This window comes from Coloeus monedula (assembly GCF_965178545.1).
Source record: "Coloeus monedula genome assembly, chromosome: 1".
NCBI lineage: Eukaryota > Metazoa > Chordata > Aves > Passeriformes > Corvidae > Coloeus > Coloeus monedula.
In genome coordinates, this window is record NC_138781.1 from 42,464,139 (window position 1) to 42,489,730 (window position 25,592).

The 25,592-nt window shown below is 38.6% G+C and overlaps 1 protein-coding gene across 1 annotated transcript; it reads right to left on the minus strand.

The window, feature by feature from the left end:
• Positions 1–1,608: 1,608 nt before the first annotated feature.
• Positions 1,609–22,708, minus strand: TCAIM (T cell activation inhibitor, mitochondrial). The gene is made up of 11 exons (XM_082278380.1): positions 22,641–22,708; positions 20,575–20,650; positions 17,227–17,362; positions 16,535–16,688; positions 15,399–15,645; positions 13,630–13,752; positions 10,897–10,994; positions 9,184–9,275; positions 6,932–7,164; positions 6,282–6,413; positions 1,609–2,880 (listed from the first exon to the last, which is right to left on the minus strand). Exons 2-11 carry the CDS (start codon positions 20,601–20,603, stop codon positions 2,655–2,657), a joined length of 1,470 nt encoding a protein of 489 aa, XP_082134506.1. The 5' UTR covers positions 20,604–20,650; positions 22,641–22,708; the 3' UTR covers positions 1,609–2,654.
• Between the last annotated feature and the right edge of the window lie 2,884 nt (positions 22,709–25,592).

Sequence of the window (25,592 nt, forward strand, 5' to 3'; positions counted from 1 at the left end):
TTCAAATCTATTTCCACAATGAGGTGACCACACTGTCTGTTGAATTTGAGGTGTTCTGCACTATTTAAAAACACAAGAGTTTCAAATCATTATCTGTTTCTACCCTGCCATAGTGGCAAAAGATTTTCAGAGTCCTAACCCCTATTTTTTCCCTGCCATATATAAAATGTTAGAAATCAAAATGTAATTCTGACAGATTTAACCCATATATATTTACTTAAATGGATAATTCTGTTACTTTGGTGATAGTTTTCAAAATAAATCAAACATGACCAAATAAACACCTACAACATGTACCTTTTTACCCCACTGTTTTCCTAAGTATCTTAAAGAATGTAAAGAGGCCCATATGTTTGTAAAGGCAACTTGATCATTCAACAGCAAAACCGTCTTACAGAAAGTGCACTGTAAAATAACACTGTTGAGACAGACCTTACACTGCTGAATTACTGACCTATACTCAACCTTCATTTTTATATTGCTCAACTTCTGAGCAGTTTTAGAGATTGTATAATGCACCTCCTTCAAAACTCAGGAAAACAAAACCTAACAGAGGAGGGGAGGCCCACCACCATGGCATGTGAGCTAACCACCTCCCTGGTGGGAGGGTTGCAGGACCGGAACGCTGGTTAATTGCACAGACCCCAGACCCTAGCCTGGAGGAAACCATCAGGCAAGCAAGCTGCCATGCCACCCTTTGAGGGCTGACACATTCTGCCAGAGGATTTTGGCTATTTTCCCTTAGAAGGAATGGTGAGAATCTTCAGATGCATCCCAGACTAGCAATGTTTTACAGCAACTACTTCACTGCTTCTACTTTTAAGCTCAGCCCCAGTTCCCCTTATCAAGCTTTGCCTTCTCCAACTCCCATTCCAGGTCAGGGTCTCCATTACTTGTGGAAACATCCCATACTCTATTTCATAAAGGCTCTTTATGTCTTCTTCTCCCGCCAGTTTCAGTTGTCTGTTCTGTGCCGCGAAGAGAAGGTGCAGTCACTGGTTTCAGTGACATTGGTGTCAGTCCTCACAGGATCACATCAGGCTTGTTTGCATCCACTCACCTTCCCTCAGACCTTTTATCATCTCCTCTACAGTCAAAGTGGCCAGCTGCTTCCTCCCTCAAGCTCCAGAAGGAGTCATTCAACTCACGCAAGAAAAAACCCCACTACTATAGTCTTTTTATTCCCAAAGATATCCTACTTCAAAGAGCTGAATGAGGGAATATTGCTAAGCTACAGTGGGTGGGACTGGCTCACTAGCTTAGCACAGCTGGGACACAGAGTATCAGCAGTGCTAGATGGACTGAGGGAGGTCATGTGCCATGGAAGTTAACTTAGAAGAAACGGTCAATTGATCTTCAAAACCTCTCCGTGCATTGCTGGTAAATCCCCTGGACTGCAGGCCTGAGGAAGTCACAGCTTCTGTCTTGACGTTTTAGAACAGTCCTTTCTGAGATCACAGTGGGGGTTTTTGCTTTAAGTTTGACATCTTAATAATTAACAACTTGATACTGAGCCTTCTAACAGGAGAAAACAGAGAACCACACCAATTGCCCTGCTCAATACAAAAAAAAATACAAGGCAAGTAAGCATTTGACAATTCCTTTTCTTTTTGCCAGTTATGGTAAATTCAAATCCAGAAATGTTAAGCAGTTGGTCTTTCTCAAATTATATTTTGCGAAGTAGTAATCCAAATATCAAAATGCATCTTGGCATGTAGTACAATGAAAAAGTGTTGACATGCTTTCACACTTTATTTCTTTTTTCCAAAGAATAAAGTACCAGTAAGGATCCACATGTTTGCCATACTGCAAACTCCTTGTTCTTACTGAGAAGTACTTACTCTTGCAGACAATCCCACACAGATCAGTGCTTCCTTCCCATAGATGTCACATTAACCTACTCAGGTTTTAAGGGTTGTGTATGGGATTTGCAATCTGTTATAGTGCAAGTAAAGAAGATTGTCTGTATTTATGGAGCAAATGCCAGAAAACAAGAAGAGATTGATGTCTACTTTGAAGTAACCACAGACAGTATAACTGGCATATTTTGGAATTCTAAGGCAACAGTGTTGGACCAGCATGTGAAATTCTGCTGTAGACACCAATGTACTGCTTTCTTCTGCAAAGGAGAAATATTCTGATGTTTTTTCTCTTGTTTTTTTTCCTAATTCAGTGATAAGCAGCAATATGAAATGCCAGCATTGCCACCAGATAACTTCTGTACTTAACTTCTGCCTTCAATGAACCCCTTAAGATGGCATGTAATGTCCGGCTGGAGTAGCACACTCTTTATTTCAGATGATCTATCCGGCAATATTCATGTATATTAAAAATACACATGCACATTTTTGCAGACTTGCAATTTAATGTATTTTCAGAATTCACTACAAAAATGCTGTTTCACAACTGTAACCATACACTGGGACTCCTACAGTAGTATGAATAATGTACAGATTCTTTCCCAGGACTACCAATACTGTGCATTGTGCAAATTGTCTAGGACTGCAATCCTTCCTCAGCAGCAGCCGGAAGAAAATTTGTGAGCTGAATACTGATATCAAAATACAGATTTAAATAATTTACTCTTAAAAACATTCATATTTATAACCTCTTACAGAAAATAAAACAATTTATCTGATTATCAGATACATCCCTCAGTTTTTCCAGTTCCAAGGTATACACAGGTCTCCATCCTGCAGCACAGAGTAGAAATGGGAAATGCAAAGGTGCATGCCTTGTAGGTAGGGCAACGATTCCTCCAGCAGCCGCTTACAGCAATCTATCATCTGTGCACTGGAAACACTGGGTTCCTTATACAGCCGATCCAAAGAAAATCTTTCCGTGGAAGTATCGATGAGCTCTTTCTCTGTAATCATCATCCTGGCAAATGGAGACAACACACAGCGACAAAATTACAACTTCATCTCTTAAAACCCCCACCTTAAAATAAGCATTTCAATGTATACTGAATATCTATTCAAACAAGAAATACTGAAGTAAGTAGATTATATGCATGTAAACAAATGTGTCAATTCATGTACAGCTATGGTAGAGCTGAGATTTTTGTGCAGGTTGTTGCATGTGTCTATCTCAGAAGTCAGAGTGAACGTTCTTCCATGACTATGGGCACCGCATGCCCATGGAGTCACATTTCAAAGCCTGTGCCACGACATCTTTTTGCTCACTAAATAACTGGGAAAAACACAAAAATAAAAATCCTGTAAGGCTCCCTTTTTAATGTAAGGAATGAAAATACTTAAATAACATTGGAAGTTTAAGTTTATGCACAAAATCATCTTCATAATTACTCTTAGTTACACCAGTACTCTGTATGTCATCAAAACCAACAACTGGTAAGTACAGTAAACTGATGCATATTAAGTGTGCTAGTAACTTCCCAATTGCAGAATTTTGTTGATCTGCTTGGACCCAATGATCTTAAAGGTCTTTTCCAACCTAAACGATTCTATGAATTTTGAATCCGAAGCTTACGGACAACTTTTTCCTCACTCCAGAGAAATAAGACACCACGTGGCAAACTCAAACTACTCAGAAGCAAAGTTAATGTGTAGATTTAATTAAGTCACTGGAGCTGTGACTGATCAACTAATGAAGAGACAGTTCAGGTTCAGCCAGCCCCACTAGCTCAGGCACTGTGCCACATGAACACAGCTGCATTTCCAAGCCAGCCTGGCTGCAGACACAGCACCACTGCTGCCCTACAACACAGACCTTGTGCTAGACAGGGGAGGATCTACAAAGCAGCAGCACCACTGGGACATTAATCAGCCCAAGCTAAGCACGACAGCTACTCACACCATTTGCCTCACATGAAAACGCTACTGTAGGGCCTTGCCACTACTCTCTCCAGAGCTCAGGATGGGACCTCTGTGCCTCTGTGTACTTGCATGGCACTGAGCTCTGCTGAGGCACTCAGATCACTGCACAAGAGCCCAGCCCACTCTGGCAGTCAGCAATGAGCTGAGCCAGTGAGTTAACCAGAGCGAGCCTGTCCTCTCTACAGAACATTTCCACATGACCTTCCCGAGTGCATTCCCAAATACCTAGGCACCAAGCTTTCCTGTTCTGTGAAATCTTAGGCTCCCTCGAAGGAATTCCAGTTAGCTGGAGAATTGCAGGTTTGTTTTCAGTCACTTCCACAGGAAGGTTTACACCTTTATTACCACACAAACCTGATACTTTACAGAAGCATGGGAAGGAGAATCCTGCATTACTAGAAGACTTGACATTATCCACACAGATAACAGAACTTTCTAGAGCAGCAGAATTTGGACTTCCTTGAGCATTCAGGTTGGAATTCCAGCCATTCTATATTGTTTACTGCATGTAGAACATTCAAGTCCATGTGCAAAGTACAGCCAGTCCATCTCAAAATATTTTCTGCTGCAGTTCACCGCAACAATTTTCCTTTATCTTAAGGCCTTTTTAACCGCCACACGAGGCTAAGGAAAATCAGAAGAACAGAATGAGTTCTGTCCAAGGAAGCATTAAGTGGAAAAGGAGTTTTCAGCTTCGATAAAAGACAAGTAAAAGGAAATAGGACACAGCTACAAAAAACCCCAGAGGTGATAGAGAATGACTGTTTTGTATTTCCTATCACACAAGAACAAAAGAATGACAAATGAAATCATCAGGCTGTGGGTCTATAAATCACAGAACACTTCCTCCCTCTTTCATATACACATGCCATATGTGGTTCAAATATGCAATTTGTTGCCATTGGATATTTGGAGCCACAAAATGCAAACTGGCTCAAAAAATAAGACAATTAAGAGGAAGGGAAAATAAAAAGGTCGACTGAATGCTGTTAACATGAGATAATGTTTCCAGCTTCAAGTATTTTCTCAAGTGCAGTCAGACAGAAACTGGGAAGGAGCATGGAGTAAAAAAACCCATCACATTTTTTGCCCCATCCATAAAGCCTCTCCTTAAGCGAATGGATGATGGGGACAGACATTGCAATCCAGTACAGTTGTTTACTATTTCATACCAACCAGCAATCATCCAGCACACAAGATATGCATCTTGGCTCTTACATTCTTACAACACAGCTGCTTGTACTCTGAGGGCATAGTTTTCCTGGATCAGTGTCTTTATGAAGTGTGGTAGTGTGAGGTTTTTTGGAGAGTGAGTTACCCAGATGCAAATGCATACATTTCCTACAACATCCCTCCCGAAATCGACAGACAATACTTTCCCAGCTGTCACATGTGGACAGCTACATAGAGAGCTATTCAGTAGTTGCAATTTATATGGCAAAAATCTAATTTCCAAGATGGACTAGGGTTGTTGAAAAATTCCAACAAATCATGTTTACTGAAGTCCACCTGCAAAACATATCTTTCCAAATAATGAGGTCTTAACAGAGCTAAAACCATAGTGCCTTCAGCAACTCATGCCTAAAATAACTTCACAAAAACAGATCTGGATCTATACATCATGTATACACTCGTGACAGTGTGATAGTTCAACAGCTCATTAAAAACTTTCCAAAGCAGAAAAATAAACTTGCAGTAACAACCTCTGAAAGGACAAGTACTACCACCCACTTAACAACCCCAGTACCTCTACTTCATCCTCAAGGACACACGCAGTGTACAAGGTCAAGAAGCAGATTTACAGTTCTGATGGGTATTATAAAGTATGGCCCTAATATTAAGTATGGTGCTGTGACTCCCTATTGTAAACTCTCTCATCTCACTCACACCTGTGAGAGAATACCCACAAGGTGTTTCACTCATCATTCTTCCCCGATTTTTTTTTCTTCGCCTTGTTAGGTACAAACTAATATTTTTCTCAACTAAGTGACCAATAACTAGAAATAATGATTCTCTAGTTGGTCTCAGTTATTTTTAGTTTAGATTTCAATGCTTTTTTGTCACATTTTAATTAACATTAATAAAAATCCTTGCTTTTCTTATTCATTGAAAAGGTGTTTTCCACCTCTTAGATGGGGAACTAACCGTAGAACATATTATGCAATTTTGTCTTGTAAGCAAAGGTATTTTACTTCTGAATGAAGTACAATTGTCTCTACAAGGTGAAAGAGGGTATTTTCTAGTAACTGTTTGCATTCACTAATGCTGTAATTCTTTACTTAGTAAAGCTGATGGGTAGAGCTCTATTTTAGAAACAAAAGGGGTTTTTCCACCAAAACAGTATGAATACATTCTTTAAAATTCTCCTCCTTCTCCAAATAAAAAACAGGACATGCAAATATTTTTAAAGGGCTAAATGTATCGAGTCACACGAACACTTACTCCTCCTTTCTTTTCAAATTCTCTCTCGCTTCCTGTGCTTTGGCAAAAATAAACCATTGAAGAGCTGCTGGATCACAGACCGTTGGGATCATAAAGTGTCCAAATTCATGTAAGCTTGGTGCATATCTGTCACTAATGAAACATGATGGAAGTCAAGAAAAAGGTATAATTTTTGAATGCAACTATTTATCTATTTATGTAAATTACTTTCAGAAAAAATCTAAAGATAAAAGAATATAAACTAATCACAATCAGAATAATTGGTAAAAAATTATCAGGCTTGGTTCATGACACTAGAGAAATACAGTAGTAATGCTTTTTTAAAATTACATTTCAAAAGCAACTGGCAAGAATACTCAAAAAATATAAATACCAACACGACATCACAAAACTTTTGATTTAACCCAGCACAACACTGTAAAATAGACAGAACTTTGAGTCCAATTTGAATGAAATTAAGCAGGATTTTCTTCAGTCTGATTCCTTCTTAACCCATAAAAATGCACTTAAATCCTTCAGAAACAAAAAGACTTTGACATAATGAAAATCCGAGATTATATTACTTTTCTTCTTAGTGAGAGCAATAAGCAGTGTAACAAAAAGAAGAGCAATTGCTCTAAAAGAAATCAACTTTCCCTGCAAATACCTACCTTTCCAGAATCATTTGCAAGCCTCGCAGACTGCGAGGATGAAAAGGTAGTCTGCTGTCACGTAGTTTATTATAGAAAGAGTTGAGAGTCTCATAGTACTCTTCTAGAGTCAACAGAGGTTGCAGCTCTTCAATATATATTACTTGGATGCCTCCCAGAAGTTGGCTTATCCGATCTTCCAAGAGCAGGAGCTTTTTTTGAAGCATATAATAATTTGGCAGTCTCTCAAAAATCTGTGCATACACATGAACAAACATTTTCTATGTTACAGAGCTTAAAAGTTAGCTTTAATAAATTAAAAAAATAACAAGAAACTATAAAAGAGACACTTAACAATGCAAACATGGAACCCAAGGGGAAAAATTAAAATTGAAGAACACCAAAGATGAGAAAAATAAAGTATATGTGTTTTGGGACAGGATATAATGGAACAAGCATCTAAGTATTTCCCATATTTATAACATAAAGGCCCCAAAAGGACATAAAACCATGGATGGATGTCCTCTAGATATTCAGAAATTAATAGTTTCACATAAACAAAAATACATAATCTGACACCTATACAGAACATTTATCACTACAGTTATAGTGGTAGAGCTATTCCTCATACAGTAGTCACTACCTACCATCCACTCTGTTGTTATTTTAAAGTAGTTTTTCATACAAAAAAAAGCTGCTGCTGGAACAAGTCAAGTGATTTCAGAACTATCTCTTTAGAAACCCAGGAGAACAGCAGAATAGATACTAGATAGTTCTGATAGTAGAATCAGAACAGCTTTCGGCACAATAACAGTTGGGTCAGCTTTTGCATTTGTTACAGAGAAAACCAGCAAAAATCCTTTAAATATTGTACTTCTGACCAAGCATTCTACAGACTGACTTGGACAGTATTCTACTGCTTCCTTCTTCTAGTACTTAGTAACAAAAAGTAATAGCACTCAGGATTGCTTTCTAAAATGGGGTAGAATTGGGACAAACATGCTCTCTAAAAACCAACTGACTCATCCACCTCATCAAAATTTTCACTGACTTTCTGTGTAACATTTCACATGATCTTTAGTGCATTTCAAAATAAAAACCCTTTGATTTCAGGTTCAAATATATACCTCTCCTTTGTCTTCCCAAGCAAATACCATCACTACAACTAACTACACACATTATTCTATCTGCATGGCATTTTGTGTGGCTTTATGACCCCTTTAGAAAAACCTGAAGCAAAGGTTAGAAAGACGAAGCATTAAACACTAACTTCCTTGAAAAGATTATTTTAATATTAATCAGAACACCTTTATTCCAACAACTGTCAACACTCTCAAATCCCAGAAAATTTTCTATTGAATTCCAGATTCTCAATTTAAGTTCTTAGTAAATCATTCACACTAACAAGCCACAGTTTGTTTTCCCCCCTCAGTAAAACATATATAGGCAAAAATTCAAACTACCACCAGAGAAAGAAGCTTGAGTGTTAACTTTTCATTTTTTTCACTGATTGGAATACAGAAATAGAATATTCTGATATTCTAGCAGGGTGAAATTCCCAACTATGAAATTCCACCAATAATCTCCTTTACAAAGAAATACTTTTTCATAGCTTTATCAGTAATGTTTCAGTAACCAAGATTAAAGAAAAATTCCTGAAGTGACATGTTGATATTGCCACATATTTAGTTTTTGGTCCTTTGCATACAACACTATCATTTAGGATGTCAGAAATCTTATCACTCTGAACTTTACACAAGCAGCAGCAGAACGGGCATAGTCACTAAAGATAAAATTCTGCAACATCCACATTAGCTGCCTAAAAGAACAAGATGGAGTGGCAGGGTTGGTTAGTAGTCATTGACTGAAATCATCAGTTCACAACTTCCTTTAAATCTCGTATTTACAAAAGATTGGAATAAAATCCATTAGCTCTTCACGGGAATGAGCTCTTTATGGATCACAAAGTATTCTGCCAGGACTCACTGCACAGACTGGAACAGTGCATAACTAATTAGTTTTTCTTTACATCTAATCAGAAGTGGTGCTGACTTATTAATGAAAGCAGCAGCAAAGATCTAGCAAAGACTCTTGTTAGTAACAGCATACACAGGATTAAATTAAGACTGCAGTGTACACCATCATGCTAAACACATTAGCTAAGTGTTTGCTTTAAATTACTCATTAGTTATCTGCACCTATTAATTTTTCCTACAGTTTAAAAAAGGATGTCACAACAAGGAGTGTTATCATTTACTTTGAAATCTTCTTACTTTGGTCCAGTGATGGTGAACATCCATGGTCCCCAGCATTATGTGACCTGCTGCACTCATACCTGAGCGATCTGTAAATACCACCGTGCGTCCTAGAGATTGAACAAAGCTCTTTACTAATTTGGGTTACTGCAGTCATTCCTACAATTACTGAAGACTTAACTATGCTGCTAACATGTCACAAGCAGCGCATTTCTGCAGCACAAACACACGTTGAATAGATGCTTCTGTTATTCTCAACATTTTGAAAGAGATTCTTGAAAAGTCCAGTTTAAGAATTTTTTTCATACAAACCTGACCCAGCATTTGCCTTCTCTCTGTTTGAACTTGATAGAGTTTTAGCTACTCAGACTTTTTTCAGGCGACTATTTTAAAATATGAGAAAATCTCATCAGAGAGGATATCCAAATAATCTGTACGAATCCTGTGTGAAGTAGGAAACACACGCTAAATGCTTGAAGCATATACAAGGCAGAAGTTGGTCAAAGAACTATTAATAAGGCCATTCAACTCTACTTCACAACTCTCTGCAACATGCAAGCTATAAGAAACACTTGCACATTATGTTTTCATTCTTTTTAAAAACAGAGACAACATAAAGCGCTAATTCTACATGGATTTTTAGGGGGACAAATCAGTTTTGAGTCTGCTTTTTTAGCTGAGTACAAAGATGGTCAAGAATTCTTTAGGGTAATAGCACAGTCAACTATTTATCAAAATAAGCTTCCACAAAAGTCTTCAGTGTGATGTATTAATCTACAAGACAAGGCTTAAGTAGAAGCTCTTGCTCTCAGAAATCAGTTTTCCAAAACCCCAAAGAAGGAGCAACACTGGCTTCAAGGCATCTAGTTAAACCTTGTACCCAAAGGCAACATCAACTGTACTTGTATAATTACTGACAGGTACTTATCCAGTGCATTATTAAATATCTTCAAAGATGGAGACTACAACAGGTTCACAAGACAGACTTCTCTAATGCTTTGAATCTTTAGCATGCTCAGGTAAAGAACTAATTTGAAATCTGATACAATTTAAAACTACTACTTATTGTCCTACTCACTCTTGTCTTTTGGCAAAGGATTAGGTGAACCCTCAAATGAAAAGTCACTCAAAACTGAGTATCTGGAGACAGGCATAAAATGTGGAATTACAATTAGAGGAAACAGCTACTGCCACAGGTCAAACAGATGTATGAGAAGAATGGTAGGTCAGGTTTACAGAATATTTTAGTTTTTCCTGAGAAAATACCAACTTTAATACAGTTATTTTATGGAACCCACATGAGAAAAGAAAGCAGTACAATTTTAAAGGTATTCTAGTAAGTCCTTGCTAGGGTTAGAGACTTACTAACATTTTTGTCTTGAATTCACCATGGGCTACTATCTATTGCTACCTCCACCCTTTCAGAGGTTCAGTTTACATTTTTTACTTTCATTGCTAATATTAAGTCTGGTGCCTTCAACAGACTCCACTTGCATTTATTAAGAAGTAAACTAGAAGCTGAGTGCAGTGAATAAACTCTAAGGAAAGGTCACTTTAAAAAATACCCAGCAGCTTAAAATGTAAGTTCTCACCAGCTTTTCAGTAAGCCTGACAAGTTTGTTTTTGCAGTTATCAAAAGAATTTGTAAAAAGAATCCCTTGCAACAGAAGACCCATGCTCATTTCTGAATCAATACTATATTAGGATATGTGAATCAAGCAACAGAAATACCTTTAACATTCTTTAATATTTCAGGTCGCTGTTGGACCAATCGACCCAGACTGTGTAGCTGGCTACAGCGGTGAGCAATACCCCAGCTCCTCTGCCACCTGAATGAAAATGTAATTGAAAGCATTTAATCCTCAATACTATTAAAAAAAAAAAAAAATCACAGAAGTTAAGATGCAGCTCAAAGCCTTGTAGCACAAGCAGAATAGCACCCCAAAAGTAATAAAAGCAAAGGCTACTCAAAACCTGTCCAAGTCATATGCTATTTGAACTGATAGAAAGCCTAAATAAAATTACAGTGCTTCTCAAAGTGAGTCCCAAAAAGCAAACAAAGAAAACCAACACCAGAAAAAATGAATATAAAACCAGGTAGACAGACATAAATCTCTCCCCCAGTAAGAAGGGAGTTAGTAAGAGAACAGCAACAGACAAGCCAGTATTTGGTTTGGTCATGGAGCATGCAGTTTGTTTGGACACTGCGTAATGTTTGTCCAGAGGAGCAAATACAGTATGTAAGGACATTATCTTTTCTTTTTTTTTTGGTTCCTAGCCCAAAACATTACTATGATTCCAATGGAAAGTTGCTATGTATTATTCATATTTTACAGTGGAGTAATTTTTGTTAAACCATACAGGAGTCAGGTGTTACCTTGCTGGCTTTAATACACACAGTTTTGGCATCTTTTTCATTACAGACTGACCACAGATTGCTAAACAAATTTCAAAAAGCATCTAAATTGTGACGTTGTCCCAGTGTATTGGAAAAAATATACCTTTTTACAGACTTTTAGTTGATATAAAACTGTCTCAAAGTGGAAAATTCCCATTCCTTTATTGTACTGTGTCTGTGAGGAATTGAGTTAATTTTCTTCATAACACCCATATTTTATATTTTTTACTATAACAGTGATCATAAAACATCAATATTTTGGCTATTCTGCAGTGCTGGCACAGTGTCCAGGTCTTCTCTTTTTCTTCCCACCCTGCACCCCACCATCAGCAAATAGGCTGGGGTGGACAAGATGCTGGGAGGGGACACAGCCAGGATGGGTGACTCCAACTAACCAAAGGGATATTCCAGACCATATGTCATGTTCAACAGTAAATGCTCAGGGAAAGGAGAAGGAAGGTGGACCCTCATGGTTATGGTGTTTATCTCCCCAAGTAAACATTACACATGCTGAGGCCCACTGAGGCCTAACTGTCCAGAAGGGACTAAACACCTGCCTGTCACTGGGGAACAGAGAATTAATCCCTCCTTTTGCTTTGCTTGAACTGTGCTTTGCTCCACTTCAGCTATTAAACTTCTACTTTAATTCACAAATTTTCTTGCTTGTGCTCTTTCTATTCTCTTCCTCCCATCCCACATGGGGTGTGTGAGCAAGTGGCTGTGTAAGTACTCAGCTGCTGGCTAGGGTCACCCACATAATCTCATTTAGGGAAACCTAACTGGCAAAACCTCACTCTTTGGGATGCAGAGAATGGCACTACGCCATAGCACATGTGAGGCAATTTAATCTAATACAAGTAATTCAAATAATTATTTAGTTACCTAGCAATATCACTTTGCTTTCAGCAGCACCAGACAGGAGTGGAAAAAGGTGGCCATTTCTTCAGCTGTCCTAAACTTATACATGGAATAAAGCCAGTGACCCAGTCATTTTTCAGATCTCTGTGAACACTAGCATGAGGCTCCAGAATCAGAAGTAATAGTGTCCTATTAAGATAGTGGCTTGTCAGGTTTCCGGCACTCACATTCCTCCCTGGATTATAACAGTGTAACTCATGGAAGATTAATAACTCTTCAAGGAACACAATAATTTTAATGTATTTCAGAAGCACAAACTATTTAAGAAAATTAATATAAGCCATGAATAAAATCAAACCTACGCGTTTAATACTGAAGACTGTTTCAGAATGTTAAAAATCTTCACCACAGCACAGTTACAGAGCATTAGAAATTGTGTTCAAAAAGCCTGGCTTCAGCTTAAAGGAAACCAGGGTCTTTTGCAGGGTGAAAGGACAAAAGCATGATTTTAGAAGCTCCAACTCTCTCTTTCCTGGTTAAAAAAATAGAACCTAACAGACTAGCCCTTGAAATAATCTCCCAAAGTTTATTTTTCCATTTGTGAATACCTTCGCTGCCACTTCCCCCACCCTGAATATCTCATTTCCCTACATCTTCAAAGGCACAAAATTTAAAAAAAGATAGCAAATTATTTTCTGGAAAATATTCTGAAGAATCAAGATCTCCAACTGCAATCAGATCTTTCAAACAAACGAATCTCCTCCTCCTCTGGAGAGTGAGAAACTAAACACTAGAAGAAAGAACATTTTTATTAAGCATTCACAGGATCTCATTATGTACCATGTGCAAAGTTGCATTTCACTGCTGGCCTAGTTACCTTTGTAGATATTAACTCGAATTCCGGAAATGCAGTTTTAACCAGCAAAACATCCAAACTAACACATACACACTAGATCTATTTCTGTGTCTGCCTCAGCTGAAGCCTACACTTTCAGTTACAAATAGGAGGTCACCCGGAGCAGACTGTAACAGGAAACTTTTGTCCCAATAGAATTCTTCTAGAAAAACACTCAGTGCAGTAACACTTCTTCACATATGAAATATAGCTGTTTTGCTGAAATAAGCTTTTAAAGTTCATAGCATAGTATTAGACAACACTTCGTTGCTTTGACTGTCTTAATCCAAGTACAGCTGATCTAATTAATTACCTGATATCTGAGAGCTGGAGTTCATGAGAAAGTTCAATTTTTAAACGTTCTAATTCTTTTCTAAGCGGCAAACTCTTTTTCAGCTTTTTTACTGCACTTGCTTCATTATCATCAAGCCAGGATCTGGAAGACAAGGAAAAATACTCAACAGTAGAAGCATGCTGCTGTATGATCTACCATGTAAACAGTACAGGTAACTCAATTCTTACTGCTAATGTAAGTGTTTCAAGTCAAATTATCAGGTAAAGGGATTTTTTTAAAAATAGAGAAGATGAAATTGCTAAGTGCTTCACCCTAAGATATCTACAGAGGAAACCCTGGCACTTAATGTCTTTGGAGGGGACTAAGGAATCAAACTGAATCAAAAACACTGACAATGTTAAAACTGTAAGACTTGGATGTGTGTGTAAAAGGCATAAACCAACAGATCAGTGCGACTTCATGGGACATCTTCAGAACTCTGTGGTCTAATTAAAGAAGTTTCCACACATCTGCCTTTAAAAAAAACCCCAAACGAACCCAAACACAACAAAACCTAACAAGAAAACCCCAACCAAAGTGATTATAGTAGACTATCAAATATGGGAGGTGGTACTAAAGGGCTAAGTTAGGTAACTTTTACAGAGCTGACATGAACATAGATTGAACAGGTCAAAGTTTTATAGTTTTTTTGCCAATAATCACAACCAGACAAACATGACCATTGAGTACATCTAAAATTTCAGTAGATAATACCATTTCTAGGAAAAGATTACTATTTAAGAGATTTAGCCTTTGTTCATAGTATGAACTTATTTTCATACTCTTTTACAAACAAATAGTTCCATTCTCATTTTAATTTGTAGCAAAAAAATTCAAACTCAAGTAAAAAGGGAGGCCTGATGCCAGCTGTCTATGTATTAAAACGAGACTGTTAATACATAACTGTCCGTGGCATTCCCTGTAAATGTGTAAAAATAAGTAAAAATATTCTTCAGTACGTTAAATCTCAGTTAACTGTTTTATAAATGTGCATATTACAGTAGTTTTGTGAGGTGGTATGCAGGACAAAGGGTATACTTTGCTCTGAAGATCCTTCCAGCACAGCTCTGCATTCATTTCAAATGGCACCTAAAACTCATTGTAACAAAAAGATTTTAAAGGCCCCAAAATGCCTGTGTCCCAAAATGAGGACATACAAATTTTTTTTAAACCACCAACTTTACTACATAACTTGCTACATGTAATGCAAGTTCAGCATTTGTAACTACATTGACTTAAATATTAAGGTTTTCCTGCAGAACAACAAATGAGAAGCCCAACACTAAGATACCATGCCTATTAAAACCTTTTAACCTTAGTTTTCATGTATTATCTCCCACCCTCAGCAGAATGTGATAATGAAATAGGAACAATAAAGTTAATAGTCATATAGGTTTGTGTTACAGAATTCCTGTAAGAGGTAAGGAGCTATATGGAGCAAGTGGAACCTCTGTTTTCTTTTGAATTGCCACCAATATTCCACAAATCTGAAAAACAGGATCAACCAAAACTAGATTGACCAAACATGAATGCTGGTCAAAGAGACAAGAATGTTTCAGCTTTGCTGGCACTGTAGTTGTCCCAGGAGCTCATCTGAACTCTAAGTATAAAAAGCATGGCAAAATTACATGTTGGACAATAAAGTTTTGTATTGTTCAGAATGTTTATTGCCTACCTTTAAAAAACTCAGCATTAGAGTAAGACCAATTTAGATTACAAAATTTCAGTTCAATGAAAGCATTACATACATTAAAGTTGTTTCCACTCTCTGGGCTTGCTCTAGTTCCTCCTCAGGATCCTTGAATCCAGTAAAGGAGTAATAGGTCTTATCCCATTTGATAGGTCTGTTTACTGTGCTTTTTGCTTCCTTGTGGGGCTGAGCGTTCACATTCAAACTCTGAACATGCTCTGTAGATAAACTGCAGGAGTTGAGAATATCTAATACTGTGCTCAGGAGATCCCTAGTATGTAACGTAAAACTGACTGCTCGAAACCCTGTAAAAACAAGTATTATTTAATTAAAATTATTTTAAATGCATTCCCATTTCTTTCCTCTTACACAAGAGCCTAAACAAGGCACAGATAGTTGGAAATTATGATGATACTATTATTTCAATACTCACTGCAAAATTCACATGCAGTTTAACTATGTCCAATCACTTAGCTACTGGGCCTACCTTCCCTGTTAGAAAGCAAGCTTTTGACTCAAGAGCAGAAGACAGCTTCCAGTTCAAATATTATGTTAAGTAGACCAGACATAACACTACTATTTTCTTAAAAAACAGCATGATTTTGTTTCCTAGCACAAGGACACCTCACAATTTGCAGTGTTTTGACTGTCAGGATATAGAATGTAAAACTCTTCTGTTAGGTAACACATATTGGTACTGGAGACAAATATGTACAATAAAGTTAATCAATAGCAACATTTCAAATTCGGCAATATTTTTTGTATTCTCAAAGATAAGAGACAATGAAGTAAATTGGAGCTTCAGATGTTATACAGCTGCTTAGAGAGTAAGTTCTACAAGTGCCCTGACCTTATGTACTACACATGAACTGCAATGAGGACAAGGACCCAACACTGCTCCACTTAAACATGGCAGTGGTATTAAAAGCAAAAATATTATCATTTACATCCACTTTTTTTACTTCCTTATACTGTAACTTGACCTCAACACTGTAATGTCTCATTCTTTCAAGGCTTTATAAAGCTGAAGATGTTTAATTACTTGGGATGGTCCCACCTGCCTGATCTAATACAGATTTTCACAGTTTGACAGGATTTTATTCAGTTGTGAAGTTATTATGACTGCACAAAGCTAAGCAATGGTGTGAAGGAATTTAAGTACAGGAAGATACATTCTACACGATATAAAAGCACCTGAAGCACTGAAGGATTCCTGAACATTAGAAGAGTTTGGTTCTCTTTCTCTTACATAAAAGGTAAGCTGAGTTGGCTTAAAGGAACGAAATCCTGGTTTCTGTAGGTTCTCCAAGTAGCCATTTAGCCTCTTCAGAGAGTTTTCATTTACTTCCTGTTTTAAAAAAAAAACAAACAAAAATTACAGATGATGAATTAGGCCATTTTTCATCTAAACCTTTTTAATCTTACATGCAGAATTAGGTTTCACAAAATTCCAGTTGCTTTTAACAAGTAGTGATACAGCTCATATTCTCAGCATTTGTAATTACCTTGCACGAATAAATTTGTATGGTGTACACACTTGTACATTTGTGTGCGTTCCAAAATGCACTGGCTTTCAAGCTTAAAGAAATTAATTTATTCAAATATAATGCACAGCATTTCAAAGGGACAAAGTAATATGTATTATAAATTAGCCTGGAAGGATTCAGTATTTTCTTTATAACGATTAGAAAATATGATTAACAAATAATGAACTTTTAAGGGACCTATCCTTGCTAAAAATTAAGGAAGTGCATCTTTTTGTTCTCTGGTACCAACGATATTGAATTCTAACATTACTTTTGTCTCTCTGGCAGCAGGAAAACTAGAACATTTCCATCCTTGAAATATGAAATATTTACAAAGAAAGCATACAAAATATTTTTTACCCTCTCTTTGGGATGCTGGCCAAAGAAATCTGGATGTACAGCAAAATAGAAAGGTCTGAGAGCATTGATGGCATCAGCGCCTGACAAAGTTCTTGACTGAAGAACGCATTGCAGCAATATCTTGTCCAGACATAACCTAACAAAGCAGTAAAATGTTTATGCATGATGCTACCAATCAAGTGACAAACTGATATAATTACATTAAAATGGGAAAGAATGGAGTAAACATTCATAGTTGCAAGTATAATAATTTAAAACTGTAGAATTTAAATTAGGAGTCTGAGTTTTGGATCTTTCCCCTTGGGATTAACAAAGCTGTGTTTTCACAGCAGCAATCCAACAGGTTTGAAGGATGGTGGATGCTAATGGTTTAATAAGACATGTAAATAAGTATGGTAGCTTCTCTCTCCTTTCTCAAATATGCCTCACATAAAAGTTTCCCAGTCAAGTAGTTCAAACTGCAAATACTGGCTTTAGTGGTATTTTTCATAGACATTGCTGAAGCTGCTTTTAAAAGTCAACCCTTATATATCTTTGAACCTCCAAGTTAAAAAGCCAAACACAGTATTTTCCAAGCAGTATCAAAAGAATCTTAAATTTTACCCAGGAATAATAAACCCAATTCAGTGAAAAAAAAAGTTCTGCATTAGATTGTGAGTTCCATACTTGTGTCCAGTAAAAAAAAAAAAAAAAAAAAAAAAAATCGACTTTCCCAAACATACTCTTTTATAGAAAACATCAAGTAAAAAGACAATACTTTTTGTCTTCTCATCTTCACTAAATTACGAGAAACAAGGACTTAAAGAAAATTACTGGTAGGAGAAGAAAACTGTTTTACCTAAGATCAGAAGGAAAAGTTAAGTTGAAGAAGTTCTAGGAAGTTCAGAAAGTGCAAATTATTGAATACCTGCAATTATGTGGAAATTGAACAGCAGTTCTGTAACAAGTACACTTGTGTAACAGAAGACTGAAATGGAAAGAGATACCAAGTCCTTCATTACAGACCGCCAAAATATCCTGCCATAGCTCAAAGGTAATATTCAGGTTTAGCAAACTAAGTACCAAGAGAGTACACACAAAAGCAGCAAGAAAATGTGAACTGGAAAATATACAACAGGTTTCTCCTTCAGCTGATTTCACAAGCTAACAAATTCAACAGGCCTCTTTCTGTGATTAACATTAATTTTAGTTTGCAAATCATAAGGGCAGGGACTCTGCTCTATTAAGAAGTACAATGCCGTTCCACTCCTCACAGTATCATTCAAACTGCAACCCCTAAACAGGAAAATATACAGCAGATTAGAGACAAAGCTGCTTCCAATTCACATAGAACTAGTAACTGTATTAATAATAGTTTGCAGGACTGTTCTACAGAGAGCTATTTGTCCAGCATCCTAGACCAAATAATCATCCTGGACACAGAAACATGTGAGACTTTCCTGACTGCTGTCATTAATTTAAAAATATTTTAAAAATCCCCAAATTTGTCCTCAGACAATATGCAGAATGTTTTATTTTGGCAAATGATAAATGACAACATTTGAGTTGTCAAGCAGAAGCAGTGACCCTTAGTTTACCTTTTTTCTGTCAACCTTCCCAGCTCTTCAGTTAGAAACATGAAAGCAGGTAAGACTAATGCCTTCTGCCTAAGAGGTGGGCAAATATTTAATTACCAGGTCTTAAAAGTCAGCTTGCTGAAAACAGAAGTTATTGTAGAAAAGTGGGACAACAAACCATGATATAAGGCTGATGAAATTCCAAATCTGCTATGACTTCAATAAAAAAAGTGAAAATGTATTACTGGCAAACACTTCTACTTCCTTCTTGGCTGCATCTCAGAGACTCTAAGACTAAGACTAGTCATGACTACAGCCCATGATCCTACTCAAACCTGCAGGAGATGGTGAAGTATCACAGCAATATAATGTTTTTAGGGAGAGTGAAAACTCTTAATGACAAAATCATGTCACAGTTGCTCAGTGATGCAGGAAGAACACCTCTACTGGACTAGGCAAGACAGGGAGCAAAGCACTCTGGATAAAAGTCCACTTCGTCAGATACTTTACCATTCTGGATCTGGAAACACCAAAAAAATTGTCTTGCTGAGAAAAAAAATAGCAAATTTTTCTCTTTTTTGGGTAGCAAGTGGACACAAAACAGTAAAAGGAAAAAATAATTCCAGCAAAGGAAAAAAGTAAACTAACCAGTTACCCTTCTAATTGCAGATTACTGCCATGCAAGAAATTCACATCCTCCTAGACCAAGCTGCTAGAAGGAAGAGGAGCTCAGTTCTCTGTTCACCTTATTTGTACACCATTTCCCACATCCACTCTCAACCTACACTGCATGATGTTTCCAGTAGTTCAGAAAAAAAGTTTCACCATAACTGGAAGCCATTAATCATACTTCTGAGTTTATTAATTATAAAGTTCCATCTGTTATTCTACATGAAAAATGGCCAAGGATGGCTAACTTTAGTTCCCTTGTTTTGTATCTAAACAACACTGTCATGCTAGTAGGAAGGCTCAGGATTCCAGCCAAAAGTCTATTTTGAACTTGCTTAAAAGAGAAATGCTCAAAGGCCAAAATTAGTCTGCGTGACAGAAGGAAGAATTCATTCACTGAAGGTGAAAGACAGAACTCTGAGGCATCTTTTAACTGAAGTGACGAAGTAAGTGAATTAAAATGGATTTAGAGAGAGAAAATGCAAGAAAGATGTTTATGACTTCACTCGCAAGGAGCAAAGATTGTTCCAAGAGCTTCATTTAGATCTGAAGAGCAGAGAAAGGCTTTGTATTAAAACCAAGGTCACAACCACTTTGAGGACAGTGTCTCCATGAAAGACATGAAACACAATCTCCACTAGAACACATTATGCAATCACACTCTAAGACTGATTTAATTTATTGGTTAAATAATTCCCTTCAGCTTTCTTTTTCTTCACATCTCTCCAAAGTTCAACTTTTTGGCGTAGAGCTTTGGCACTGAAAAGCTCTGTTACATTAAGTCCATAGTTACAGACATATTCACACATTTTGAAACATTAAGCTTTAATAACTCAATAATGCAATAATACATTGAATATCATATTCATATTTCTCATAATTAAGCCATTTAAAACTCCTCGTTTTGTTGAGAGCCTTTTTAATGTCTCACTTGAGGACAGGCATATGGCTTTGGAGGATTATCAACTGTGGATGCTCTGCTGAAAGCTTCAAGCTGTAAAGATGAGAATGTCAAAGAAATAAGCATGAAACAAAAATACCAAACCAGTTTCACAAATATGCAAGTCATAAGCAAACACTGAAACATATGCTAAAGGTAAATTAGGTCCATAACATGCCATACCTTCTCACGGTTCTCAAGCAGCAAAACATTTCAGCAACTCAGTAGTTGAGCCAAATTTCAGCCATCCACTAACTCACTTGAAAAAAAGGAGAAGAAAATCCCTTTCAGAAATGGACATGGGTATTTTCCCCTGTTACTTACCAGTGCATTTTCTAAACCCTAGCTGATAACTTTTAAAGTCAGAACAGTAATATAAAATTGAGCAACCAAATATAAAACCTAAAGCTTTGTGTAAGAATCTTTCTGTTTCCTCTACTAACGGAGTCTTGCCAATATTAAGAGTTGTTACCATATCTTGATTTGAGAATGAACATTTAAAGGTACTCCAGTTAGGGAAAAAGAACTCCTAAGAATTTTAAAAGCAAAAAAATAGAAGCTTTAAGCACTAACACATGGAATTTCATGTAAATTTTTAGTAAGTCCTACACTCAAACAAATATTAATAGTTTAAAACACATGTGCCAACTACTTTATGGGAGGGTAATATAAAACCAGAGGGAAAATCACTGTCATACAACAGTGCCTGGGAATCTTTCTCAAAGGTTTGCTGACATTCATAAAAATGAATTAGCAATTCTTACCAGTAACTTCTGCACTAGGCAACAGGAGACAAACCACTTGGCATGTCAGAGTGCAAATATACAGCTAATTATTAGAGATTATGAGGTAAGCTCCCTATTGGCAACGTTTTCAATCTTTTTTTTTAAATACGCTTTGCACTTTTCAGAATAACATGCCTGCTACGTATGCTGTTTCAAAGCACCTGAGATGAACAACTATCAGAGAAACATCGTCCGTGTTCCAATACGGCATGACACTTCCTATGCCTACTTTGCAAAGCACTTGAAGTTTTAGAAGTGCATATTACTAATACAAATATACTTAACCAAGAACCTAAATTTTTACTAGGGGCAGATAGTGGGAGGAAAAAAATACTGAGCTAAAATAGCCCTAAAACATTCGATAATTGTTGTTTTCTGATTTTCAGCTAGGTGGGCAAAACAGCAACCATATCATTTTCACTGTCTATAACAATAGTCCTAATCATAAATTAAGTTAAATACATTAACAAGCTCTCTGGTCATAAAACCAGTTTTCCCTCGCTGTAATTTTAGCTTCAGGCATTTGGGTAGAGGATGGAAAAAACTCAACAATCTCGCTTAATCCGCGGTGACACTTTATATAACCAGACAAAAGCATCATTGTTTCTTGCTTTAAATGCTCTATTAACTGCTTGGAAATTGGTACGCTGCTTAACTGAAAAACAAAACCTCCTGGTTAAGACTAAATTCCACCTGCCCCCACCTCAAAGACAAACAAACCCACTGAAACATAACAAAATATGAATTATGTTGCAGAAGCCTTTGGCACCACGACGTCGCACATCGCTGCCACCTCCCCGCTCAGCCCGCCCTTGTCTATTTCAGGTGTTTACCTACACTTGAGGCAGCACGGAGAAAACAGCGTGAAAATCAACAAGATGACAGCGCTCAGAAAATAAGCTCGGGAAAACGTGACTCGCTTACTGCTTGAAAGCAAATAAGCTGCAGTGGTCCGACCATTAACAGTTTTAACTACTGAAAACAGAGCCCTGGTAGGATTCGCTTTAAGATCCACTAAAGGCAAGGTCTTCCCAGAGGGCGGCAGAGCTGACCGCGATCCGGCTCACGGGCCTTTCGCACCCTCAGGAACAAGGCGTGCGGTAAGGAGCCGCCGATGCCGGGCCGGGCCGGGCCGGGCCGGGCCGGGCAGCGCCGAACCGAGCTGAGCTCGGCCGAGACCCGGGGCCGCGCGTGCCCGCGCGCACGTACCGCCACGCGCGTGCCAGCGCAGAGGCAGCCCCCGGTCCCGGCCCCCGCCCCGCCCCGCCGGCGGGCACCGAGCGACACAGCCCGGCCGGTTTCAAAGCAGACCCCCCCCGCACCGCCCGGGCTCGGCCGCGCACCGTCCTTCGGCCACCGTCCGAGCGGACCCCCCGCGCAGGTGGGCGGTGGGCCGCGCTTCCTTTCCTCATGCCCTCCCCCCGCGGAGAGGCGCGCCGAGGCCCCCAGCCCGGCCCCGCTTACCGCCGCGGCCGGACGGCACCCGCCGGGGCTCGGCCCCATCGCCCCCGCCGACGGCCCCGGAGGGGGCGGGCCCGGGGGATTCCCGCCGGGGGCGGGCCCGCCGCGCGCCTGCGCTCCCGCCCCCTGGTGGCTCCTCCGCTGAGCGGCCGCTCGGGGCGGGCGGGGCTCCCCCCGCCCGGGCCTCGCCCCCGGCGTCAGCCGCGCGCCCCGCAGACCCCGCCCCTCAGGGCCGCCTGAGGGAAGCGACCCCTGCGCAGTCCAGAGGCTGCCGCGGCCGTCAGACCCGGGACGCCTGCAGCGGTTCCTCAGGGATAAAGAAGGGAAAACTCGACGCAAGAAATTCCTACCCTTTTGCAGAGATGATGGGAGCAATTTAGCCAAATGCTTGCGTGCGCTTCACCTCGCCTTTTGTTCTGCAGAAAAAAAACACCAAGTAGGCGAAGAACCAGGCATGAGCTCTGCAGTCCTGAAGGGAATGCAAGAGCTTCTTTCCTGGAGTTACACAGAATCACTTAGGTTGGAAAAGACCTATGAGATCATCGAGTCCAACCTGTGACCGAACACCACCCGGCCACTAGACCATGGCACTGAGTGCCACATCCAGTCTTTCCTTAAACACCTCCAGGGACGGTGACTTCACCACCTCTTTAGGCAGCCCATTCCGAAGTCTAGTCACCCTTTCTGTGAAAAAACTCTTCCTATCGTCCAGCCTAAACCTCCCCTGACACAGCTTACGACTTGTCTTATGTTAGTAATGCTCGATGTACACATACATTTATACATCTATTTTTCTTCCAAGGTAGTTGGTGTCAAAATGCAGCTGACACGGGGACATGGAAGCTCGGAGCAAAAATGTCTATTGCTGCCAGTGTTTGAGAACAAAAGGAGATTAACTGCTAGGGATTGGAGTTATTTGCATGCGATCTATTGCATTTCCAGCCAGGAAAGGTTAAAAAGAGAACTCACAAGGTTTAGGAACTATATGTAGTTCAGTGAAGCTTTAAAACAAGTTAACAGTCTCACAGCCCTTGGGGATTTTTGTAATTTCTATGACGTGCAGTGTGTTTCTTGCTTCCCCATAGAAGCCAATCAGTTATGTAAACAAATTGGTTGGACAATTATGCAAATGAAAAAATAAATTTAATTGATTCAACAGAAAAGTGTGCTGTTTGTTTCACCTGGAATTTATTTTAACTCGTTGAGGAATGAAATAAATTGGGAGAGGTCATCAGCAAGTGCCAGCCAGATACCAGCTCCACTGCTTAAGGTACACATTTTCAGAGCCCCCCCTCCTGCCCCGGCAGAGGAACTAATTCCTGCTTTTTAGCTTAAGTCTCAACGTTTATTGTGCTGATGGGAGTACTACTGTGGCTTTATCAAGTCACAACATTCCCTATCCATACCCAGGGCACATCCCACTAGCTCAGCAAGAGTGGCATAGATTTCCAAATGAAAAGCTTGTTTTATACCAGATAAACTTACATTCTGAAAAAGTTTGTATTTTGATGCCTTATGCCCTAACAGAGGATTTTAAACATTCTTAATTCTTAATTCTAAGTTGCTACAAGTCGCAATTGAAACTGTTTTCTCCTTGCTCGTTTGTTTCTGTTTTGGTCCTTGGTCTGTGGAAGGTCAAAAAATAGGATCAGTTTCTCCAATCTCATCACATGCAATGGTCTAGAACTCCGAGACGATCATGTCAGCATTCACTTCTGATACTACACATCATTCTAGTAATTTTAGAAAAAAAAGTTATGCAGGAGTTAAGACTGAAAAATGTAGAGCTGGGATTTGCAAAAAACCCCCTCCATTAAAACCACAAAGATGCAAGATGCATCTGAAGAATGTGAAAGGACAAAAAAAGTAATTGCTTTTACTGTGGCTAAATTTTACTAAGCTGAGGAGTATGGCATTGAGACTAGTAATTAAACTTCTACTACTACAGCAGAGACATTTTACTATTTCTCCTATATGAAATCCACACTAACATCCATCTGAATTCTTCAGTGAACTGAGCACAGCCTGTAACCCTGGCTGTACCCTCCACTTCCAGTTAAAGCTGGAAGCTGGCCATCTCCACAGCTGGGAGTTTCAGCCCAATTTATTCATAAGCATTTGCTACATTGCATGCTCTGGTGTGGTGAAGAACTGCACAGATTCTGACTGATTTCATACTTTCTTAACCTCCTCATGCAGCGTATTACTCTAGATTCTTGTAGTACTTACAAGATATTAAACTCTCCACAGCTACTTTGCTGCTTGCCTATCTTCCTGCATATTCATTACAGGAATCTGAATAGAATTAAATAATTTAATGACAATACAGACTCACAGATATTTTGAATGCTTTATATAAGTAATAAAAAACGTTTATTAACAACTTAAGAACTCCTCCAAAATGCTCCTCCCCTTCCCCCTCGTTGCTCTTTATAAAACACCATAAAACTTTCAAGCTCCTATTTCCAGCTTCTCACCTCCATCCTGCATTTTGAAACTCTCAAAATTATCAACACTTTGAAATAAAATTGTGGTAAGTCTTCCGAACCACATTATTCTGTTTTAGTTACAAGAAACTGTCCATACCCAACAAAAATAATCTTTCCAAGAGCATAGTGTGTAATCAGTGAAAACTGAAGATTTTCACAGAGGGAATTTCTCATGTATCTAACAACATACTGAAGGAGCACAGCGTTGTTTACTCCAAGCTACTGAGCACAGCACAGGGAAGGTTTTATTTGCACATTTTTCCATCTCTCTCTGCAAACAGGTAAACATACATTTTATTTTCTATATGAAAAATTATATCAAATAAGTTGCTTAATGTCAAACATGGAAGTTCTTTCAGCTTAACTTATACTAGGAGAAAGCAAAAATATGGATACTGTCTACTGAGTGGCTGGCTCTGCAAAACTGCATTGCTTCTGTGGTACTTAACTTTATTCTTCAGGATAT